Source organism: Abramis brama, assembly GCF_963993115.1.
Source record: "Abramis brama genome assembly, chromosome: 3".
Lineage (NCBI taxonomy): Eukaryota > Metazoa > Chordata > Actinopteri > Cypriniformes > Leuciscidae > Abramis > Abramis brama.
In genome coordinates this window covers 41,677,582-41,687,225 of record NC_139965.1, presented here as the reverse complement: position 1 = coordinate 41,687,225, position 9,644 = coordinate 41,677,582, and the positions used below count along the sequence as shown (strand labels likewise).

The window sequence follows — 9,644 nt, the reverse complement described above, 5'->3', positions numbered from 1 at the left end:
TTGCACATTGAGGGATTTACATAGCTACTGACCCACTCATAAAGACTGTAGCTGCATCCGAAATAACATACAGAATAGGTACTACATTTGATGAGGAACTTACTTTGCCAGTGGCGCCTACAGCTGAAAGGCTGAACGCACTGTGCGCACCACGATCCTTCTGACCGATGAAATGTTTAACGGCTGAAAATATTTCAGCAGTTATTATTATGTGTGTCTTGTATTTCTGTCAACTGAACCAGCGATGCCAATTATTTGTGAATTAATCATTCTTTTGAGTCGGTTCTTTCTTTTCAGTTAATCGGTCAAACAGGTTGGCATAACGCTCTGAATCGCTTCACATTCATTTGGACTGCTCTCTCTGAGTCAGTTTCTCAGTCAGTATCAATATATTTTACTTAAAAACACAGAGAACAAACAATTAATAAAAAAGGCAACTTTTTGAGAGGTTGAGATTATTCAACTCATGAGGCCTGTTGCATGAAGCTAGTTGGACAAACAAAGGTTTAAATTTTACAAATCCATTTTGATTCACTTCTCACAAGAGAGCTGGCACAATTCACTTCTCTGATGAAGATTTAGAGATCATTATGGAAAAATATAATGAAATTAAATGCATTTACAAGGCAGGAATAAACACTATGTCAATGCAGGTGAATCAAATAAATAGGCCTTATAATTGATATACACTGAACAAAATTTTAAACGCAACACTTTTGTTTTTATCCCCATTTTTCATGAGCTGAACTCTAAGATCTAGATCTAAGACTTTTCAATGTACACAAAAGGCCTTATTCTCTCAAATATTGTTCACAAATCTGTCTAAATCTGTGTTAGTGAGCACTTCTCCTTTGCCGAGTTAATGGCATAGTGGCATATCAAGATGCTGATTAGACAGCATGATTATTGCACATGTGTGCCTTAGGCTGGCCACAATAAAAGGCCACTCTAAAATGTGCAGTTTTATCACACAGCACAATGCCACAGATGTCACAAGTTTTGAGGGAGCGTGCAGTTGGCATGCTGACTGCAGTAATGTCCACCAGAGCTGTTGCCCGTGAATTGAATGTTCATTTCTCTACCATAAGCCGTCTCCAAAGGTGTTTCGGAGAATTTGGCAGTACATCCAACCGGCCTCACAACCGCAGACCACGTGTAACCACACCAGTCCAGGACCTCCACATCCAGCATCTTCACCTCCAAGAACGTCTGAGACCAGCCACCCGGACAGCTGCTGCAACAATCGGTTTGCATAACCAATGAATTTCTGAATAAACTGTCAGAAACTGTCTCAGGGAAGTTCATCTGCATGCTTGTCATCCTTATCAGGGTCTCGACCTGACTGCAGTTCGTCGTAACTGACTTGAGTGGGCAAATGCTCACATTCGATTGCGTTTGGCACTTTGGAGAGGTGTTCTCTTCACGGATGAATCCAAGTGTTCACTGTACAGGGCAGATGGCAGACAGCGTGTATGGTGCAGTGTGGGTGAGCGGTTTGCTAATGTCAACATTGTGGATCAAGTGTCCCATGGTGGCGGTGGGGTTATGGTATGGGCAGGTGTATGTTATGGACAACGAACACAGGTATTTTTTATTGATGGCATTTTGAATGCACAGAGATACCGTGACGAGATCCTGAGGCCCATTGTTGTGCCATTCATCCACGACCATCAACTCATGTTGCAGCATGATAATGCACAGCCCCATGTTGCAAGGATCTGTACACAATTTCTGGAAGCTGAAAACATCCCAGTTCTTGCATGGCCAGCATACTCACCGGACATGTCACCCACTGAGCATGTTTGGGATGCTCTGGATCGGCGTATAGGACAGCGTGTTCCAGGTCCTGCCAATATCGAGCAACTTCACACAGCCATTGAAGAGGAGTGCACCAACATTCCACAGGCCACAATCAACATCCTGATCAACTCTATGCAAAGGAGATGTGTTGCACTGCGTGAGGCTAATGGTGGTCACACCAGAAACTGACTGGTTTTCAGACCCCCCTCAATACAGTAAAACTGCACATTTTAGAGTGGCCTTTTATTGTGGCCAGCCTAAGGCACACCTGTGCAATAATCATGCTGTCTAATCAGCATCTTGATATGCCACACCTGTGAGGTGGATGGATTATCTCGGCAAAGGAGAAGTGCTCACTAACACAGATTTAGACAGATTTATGAACAATATATGAGAGAATAAGGCCTTTTGCGTACATAGAAAAAGTCTTAGATCTTTGAGTTCAGCTCATGAAAAATGAGGGCAAAAGCAAAAGTGTTGCGTTTATAATTTTGTTCAGTGTAGTTTCACTAAGACCTCAAAAGTGAAACTACCCCCCCCCCACCCACCCCCACCAAGCTTAAGTATGAAATGTAGGTTCAAAGTCCTGGAAGTGTACAGGACGAGTTGACACAGGGGCATCAGCAGATTGTGAGCTTTGACAGTGATCAGTTACCACTTCCTGCCTGATGACTTCAGGATCCAGATTCAGTGGGGGCAGGATGGAGTACATGACCACAGATTGTTTTAGGCTTTCATCCCTAAAGGAAGGTGGGGGAACTCTTCGAAGACAACTGTCATGCCAGCGAGACCCATTAACAAGCTCAATAGTGACTGGCCCTAACTGCTGTTTGACCTGGAGGGGCTCAGACAGAAAAGAGCCCAGTTTATTGCTATGGTGTGGCCTACGGGCTCGTACCCAATCCTGTGCTCGTATCTCAGCACGATGCTTGCGGTCATATCTGGCTCTCATGTTGCGCTGACATTGATGAACCCGTGCCTGGGTCGAAGTGTTCCCTGCCAGTTGATGAGGCGGGCAGAGCCTGGTCAAAGATAATTCTAGTTCCCTACCAGGCATGAGACTGGCAGGGGAAACTCCCGTAGTGGCATGCTGAGTGGCGCGATAATGCAAGAGTGTCTGGGAGAGAGAAGCTTTAAATGGAAAACCTTGGGCAAGGGGCGCGTATGCCATTCTTCAGACTTTTAAATCTTTCCACGCCACCATTAGCTTGGGGATGGTAGTAGGCAGTACGTATGTGGGCTATTCCCTTGGCCGACAGGTAGGATGAAAACTCACTGGAAATGAACTGTGGCCCATTGTCTGTGGAAATGGACCGCGGGATGCCCCAACGGGAAAAGATCTGCTCCAGTAAATCGATCATTGCGGAGGCTGTAACTGAGCCCATAGACACAACCTCAGGCCACTTTGATTGGAGGTCATACACCACGACTAGGAACTGCTGATGGTGGAGAACAGAGGCGAGCTCCCCACAGATGTCCATCTGTAGATGCTCCCATGGCTTCATGGGCCAGTCGACAGGCTGTAAGGGTGGAGGGGATGGAGTTCCTGTTTTGCCACTAAGCAGATAAGGTGTGCAGTCACGTACAAGAGCTTCTAGCTCTCTATAAATCACTGGCCACCAAACCAAGTCTCTACATCTCTGTTTCAGTTTAACTATCCCCACATGACCCTCGTGTGCCATTGACAGAACCCCTGTCAATCGGAGGAGGAATCACTGCTCGGTGCCTCCTTGCAATTCATGACTCACCCCAACATGTCAGTTCTGTCTTATCTCGTGAGTAGGGGATCAGGTCAGAGCTCACCTAAGCTGGCCATCCTGACCGAATGTAGGTGCTGAGGGTAATGAAGAGTGGGTCTGCTGCAGACACTATGTCTGACTCCAGCTGCCTGGCTGTGTTGGTTGACTCCACAGCTGAACGTGACAGTAAATCTGTAACCTCGTTGTCTTTTCCAGGGCTGAACTGCAGCTGGTAATTGTAATCATTCAACCTGTCAGCCCATCGGTGGAGTCTGAGTGGCTTTTGGCCAGTTCCCGCAGAGGACATGAGGGCAGTATTCGGCAATCACTGCCCCCCTGCGACAGCTGCTCAAACATAACACCGCCTGGGCATGGACAGCAAAGTGCGAACGTGCTATTCAACAGCTCAAGCACCTCCTCACGTCATCTCCAACACTAGCTCATTTTGGTCTCTCCAGTCCTACCCTGGTGACGTGACGCATCAGCAGTCCTGTCACAGATGCATGGCAGAACTGAAAGGCCTATTGCTTTTGCTTCGCGGGCTCTAAGTATTGCGGAGCAGAAGTACTCGCTTACAGAGGTCAGCTAAGAATCTGAGATTGTAAGCAGTCGCATGAAGGATGCAAGGAAGGATGCAAGGAAGGATGCAAGCTTTCCAGCCGAGGCTGGCACAGTTGAGGATGGCCTCTACATTGGACTGCAGTGGTGTGATACCCGATCTGGACACCCGAAGGCCAACAAAGTCTATTGCTTGGGCTGCAAACACACATGTTTCTGCGTTCAACGTCAGATTGTGTCTAGACAGAGCTGTGAACACCTGTCTCAGGCATTCATTGTGAGCGGCCACATCCTTTCCATGTACAACAATATCATCCAAGTACACAGCCGTACCCGGGAGCCCTGCTAGGACAGTGGCCATGATTTTCTGAAAGCAGCTAGGTGCTGAACTAAGGCCAATAGGAATACTCTTGAAACGGAACACCCCCATGTGAGTCACGAATGCAGACAGGTTTCTACTGTCTTTGTGCAGGGGTATCTGCATGTAACCTTACTTAAGATCCAGCTTTGTGAACACTGAGGAGCCATGGAAAAGTGTTGTGAGTTCCTCAATTGTCGGCAGTGAGTATTTGTCTGGCACCACTGCCTTATTAGGGCCCCGGTCAATGCAGAGATGTATGCCCCCTGACCGTTTTTTTTTTTCACAATTACAAGATTTGAGACCCAAGGAGAGGCATTGATGGTCACCTGAAGTATAGTCACTCCGCTGTTGTCATGCAGAGAAAAACCAAGACTAATGAACAGGTCTAGACCCAGAATATTAGCACCGTGCTGTGTGATGTAGAACGGGAACTCTACCAGACGTTTTTTTCCCATATTGTACCGGCAGCTTAATTAATCCAGTCACTGCAATGTTGGCTTGACCATAACCATAGCGTTTCAGAGGTGATGGTTGTAACTCCACGTCAGAGAAAAAATGCCCATATTAAGCAATGACACTTTAGCTCCTGTGTCAAGAAGAAGTGGAATGCAACAGTCTTTCAGCTGTACACCACATGTAGAGAAAGTGACTGAGTGAGGACCAACTGTGTGAATTACTGCTGGTGAGGGCTGAGATGTGGTAAGTGAGCCTGTGCTGGACTTCGATCTGCACCACCTTGCGGAATCGTTGAGCTTACCGCAATGCCTACACTTTTGGCTGATAGCTGGGCAGTCTGGTGACCTGTTGGCATGACGAATGGAGCCGCAGTTGCCACACTTCCGTCTTTGTTGGCTTGATTGAGGCTGTGTTTTCTGGATGATGATGCAACAAGGTATATAGATATATATGAATTTAAAAGCAAAGTTTAAATTTAATTGTTATAATAATATGAAAATATGTGAAAAATACATAATTACAATTCATATAATATAAATATGATAAATGATTAGAAGCAAAAGATGGGCAATTTTGTCTCTAAAATTATTTTACTCTAAACTGCTTTAATTTGGAGCAGATACAGAGATACAGGGGGTGTGGTTTTACTGCATTAGATACATGTCACTTTACTCACAGCTAATTGGTACAGTCTTGGTCTGAGATCTCAAACCCAGAATAAAAGACACTTCGGAACAGGTAATCCATGTAGCGTAAATTACCATGGCGATGAAACCCGCAAAAAAACAATCCACCTTCACTGTAAAAAAATTTAAGCCAGTACAACAAAAAAAATCTTAGTACTAATTTCCTTCAGCTTTTTCTTGTTTACTCAACTTTTGTAAATAACAGTTAGACTGACTGAAATTAAGTTGTAAGTCTTACAAATTTTTTTTTATTGGGTTAACTTAAGATTGTTAGTTTTCTGGAGAGGTGCAACTATTTTTTAACAAACCTTTTTAAGTTGAGCCAATTAAAAAAAAATTGTCTCAATGTCTGAAGTTGAGTGAACAAAAAAATCCTAAAGGAAATTGGTACTAAGTAATAATATGTTAAGACTGGAAACTACAATAACTTTGCCCAAGTCAAAAACTGAAAACAGTGAGTCAATGTTAACAAAACATTTATTCAGAAGCATGTTGAAGGCAAATAAAAATGTAATTTCAATTAGCTGTCATCATGACAAGAATTTTCTTTTTTTATTCAAATATATTACCCCAAAATCATAATTATTTACTTTTTTCTGTCTCAAACTCATAGGACTTATTTTCTTCTGTGCAAGACACAAAGACATGCAGCTGTAATTTGTATTTTCTGAAGTAATACAGTTTTGGGAGAAACAATAAACTAACAATTCTTTTTAAATCTTGATATCCGATTGTATTCAGAAGACATGGATTAAATCATATGTGTTACATTTATATAAAACATGGCTTACATTTATATCTTTATGTTCTAGAGAAGAAATGAAGCCATAAAAAGACTATGCACTAAATAAGAGTACAAACTGGAACAAATAAATGCTCAATCTTACAATTATCCATATGGATTGCAGCTACTTGAACAATAATTTTTTGAAGGACCGGACTCTTGCTGAGCACTTTAAGTCAAGACCAATAAACAATTTTTAATTTAGTCAAAAGTGTATTTTATGTATTTTAATTGTTTAGGACAGTTCACATTGAGGGTATAAATCAAGCCAAAGATGAGAGCAACAGCTGTGGCAAAGTTCTTGCACATTATCTAGCCCAATCTGCTCTTATAGTACTACAGAGAGGCACCTTATAATTGGGTTGGAGTGGAACAGTTGCAACATCATCTTCAACGATAGTTAAGATCCTCATCTTCTCCCCTTGTGAATGTCTTCTGGCTCTGTGTCCTGCAGTAGAAAATAAATTGACATAACTTTTTTTTATTTTGAATTACGTTACACCACAGAGTGACCCTAAACATGTGCTCATGTACCTTCACTTGAAAAGTAAAGGTGGTCATGTTTTTAAGCTTGTTCAAATTCAGCCATAGAACTAAAACTGATAAACAGAATACATCTCCCAATTTCCTGCACCTGTGCTGTTAGATGCCATGCAGTATTAAAGGGATAGTTTACCCAAAAATGAAAATTAGCCCATGATTTACTCACCCTCAAGTCTGCCACTATATCACTGCCCTTATAAAGCTTGGAAGAGCCAGGAATCGTTTTAATATAACTCCAAATGTATTTGTCTGAAAAAAGAATGCCATATACACCTAATGACTTCAGGGTGAGTAAATCATGGGCTAATTTTCATTTTTGGGTGAACTATTCCTTTAATATAGTTACACGTGGCACAACGTCATGGGGATCTGGTGAACAGGTGAAATTATATCAAGTGTGAGTGTATATGCTGGTGACACACATCTTCTTACCAGGCAAGTCTTCAGGATGTTTCCTGACTTTTCCCTCATAAACAAAGGTAGAGCTCTGAGAGTTGTAGCCTTTCTTTGACCAAGCACATTGTAGTTTCTGTGTCTGAAAGACAGAAAACAAATATGGAACAAGCTATGCATGTTATATCCAAAGAGAAGCATGGGAATTATCTTGAAAAGGAGATGGCAAAATTCAGCCTTTAACCAGAGAGATATGACCACATGCAAAATAATTACCTGATGATTAAGTTGGTCTAGGAGGATCTTCATCTCATCGTATACGCTCCACCACTTGTTTTGTACAATTAGATGTGTATTCATCTAACTAAGAGAAAAAGGTGCTCTTCTGATTAGTTTGTGTAAACCTGTAATACTCAGCACAGACCCTGAAAAAAAAAAAAAAAAACATTGTTAAAACAGTAAGAATTAAGTGTAGGCCTACACGTTAATTCAGTTCTACTAACTAAAAATGATAAACTCACCTGATCTTTCAAAAACAAAGGCCACTGTTTTAGCACATCAGAGGTTCTTGTTGCTGTACTGATGTTCTTTAGTCTAAAAGGGACAAATACAACATAACAAAGATTCATATTAAACTAAAAAAAAACAGTTACAGTAGGTTAATTTACATATAGTAAAAATACTACAGAAATGGAATAATCAAATGTGAAAAAAAATAAATTCATTTTTTCCTTAAAAATACAAAAGTTATTAAAGAGCAGTGAGCGATTTTGTCTTTCATTGATTAACAGGAAGGACACTGACAGCGGCAGATAACATATTTTCACTTTAAACATTATTTAATATACAAAGCAAACATGCGTATTTTTAACATAACATTTGTTTTGCATATATAGGCCTATATTTTTTCCCCTCTAAATTGTATTATATTGAATTATATTGCACTACTGTAGAATGCCTGAGCCTCAACCTAAGCATGTACAAATTGTCACTGACATTTGTATATAGGCCTAACTTATATAACAAATAAACTTGAAATTGAATTTAAATCGAATAGACTACTGTCACTTTAAGAGCTATTGCACAGATTTAATACTGAAACATCTGGATTTTACAACATTGTTTGTTCACTTAAGACATAGCCGACTGTATTTACATGAATACTACACACACAGTGGGTTTTTTAAAATAATTGTGTGTAACGTTATTTCACTATTAATTAGCAATAAGCCTGAAAGATAACTGAATTCGCACTCACATTCTGTCTGAGATAAACAGCTCTCTTCTGTCTCAATCAGCGCAAGCACCAGATTTGAGTCTTTTTTAACGACTTACTGCGCTTAACATTTTAAACTTCGTGCACGTTCTTGTCTTTTCTCATTCAAGCATGTTTCCTCACTTTAACGTTAGTCTAGGTGTCAATAGTTAAGTAAGTTAGCCATCTACGCGGATAATCTCTAACAATAGACACTTATCGTCTCCACAGAAAATATCTTTTAACATAATACTATATTTTACCAACATATGTCTGCAATCAATGTAGCTTATTTTCATTCATAAAGCAAAATAAAACTTACCTCAGAGATGAATCCAGTCCCTTCGATAGCGTGGTTGAAGGAGGAAACCCCGTGTAACGTACATAGAGACAGACTGCGCATGCGCGATGGTGGGAAGTTAAACGTTCCAGCACAGAAATCAAAACATTAAGTTTTCTCAACTTATTTTTTTGTGTTCATTGGACAAATAGTAGTAAACATGCAGTTAAATAGTTTTTATAAGTTAACTCAACATTGCGCTCAAACATTTGCCCACTCAACTTATAATCTTAAGGTGAGTAAACAATTTGCAAGTTGGATTTTTTACAGTGTTCTTGAGCCCGAAAAAAAACTCAAACTAAGAGTTTGCTCAAACTAATCTCAAACTTACCTGGGTAGCAACTGAAACCGGCTTCATGCAACTGCTGTGTCATCTGAATAATTAGCCATAAGCAGTTTTTGTGTAAGCCCACACTGTTTTCAGACAGTCAAAGCATACATCACGAAAGTGTGGACACGGAGGAAGACTGTGTGGGCTTAGGGTGCCATGACTCCTCTCCCATGGCCTCTTAAAATAGTCCCAAAGTGTTCATCAGATGTGATGGAATCTCAGCGGAACTAGTTGGTATTTTTCACATCCTTTTTTATGAAGACTTTGCAGACACCAGAAACCCTCCCGAGGGGGAGCGCTATTTCCACTTCAAAACAACTCAGATTTAACAAACTGTTTTTTGTCCACTGAATAGTAGGGAACTACCAATATTTTGAAAAATAGGAAATTGCATACTT

At 41.0% G+C, this 9,644-nt stretch overlaps 1 protein-coding gene across 2 annotated transcripts; it reads right to left on the bottom strand.

The window, feature by feature from the left end:
* Positions 1-6,174: 6,174 nt before the first annotated feature.
* LOC311078522 (uncharacterized protein) lies at positions 6,175-9,020 on the bottom strand. 2 transcript variants are annotated; one of them, XM_084107355.1, is made up of 6 exons: positions 8,898-9,020; positions 7,842-7,914; positions 7,597-7,745; positions 7,360-7,462; positions 7,094-7,176; positions 6,175-6,832 (listed from the first exon to the last, which is right to left on the bottom strand). In XM_084107355.1, exons 3-6 carry the CDS (start codon positions 7,678-7,680, stop codon positions 6,794-6,796), a joined length of 309 nt encoding a protein of 102 aa, XP_083963481.1. In that variant the 5' UTR covers positions 7,681-7,745; positions 7,842-7,914; positions 8,898-9,020; the 3' UTR covers positions 6,175-6,793. The 2 variants fall into 2 exon arrangements, 1 of the variants encoding a protein (XP_083963481.1); XR_014605193.1 differs by lacking the exon at positions 7,094-7,176 and having other exon boundaries at positions 8,898-9,013.
* Positions 9,021-9,644: the final 624 nt, after the last annotated feature.

Bases quoted from the DNA above. Each gene is read 5' to 3' on its own strand.
- LOC311078522 (XM_084107355.1), bottom strand. From the start codon at position 7,680: ATGAATACACATCTAATTGTACAAAACAAGTGGTGGAGCGTATACGAT. The intron at 7,177-7,359 runs GTAAGAAGATGT...TTCTTTTTTCAG, and splicing joins ACATCCTGAAGACTTGCCTG to ACAAATACATTTGGAGTTAT. The intron at 6,833-7,093 runs GTGAGTAAATCA...TTTCTACTGCAG, and splicing joins ATATAGTGGCAGACTTGAGG to GACACAGAGCCAGAAGACAT.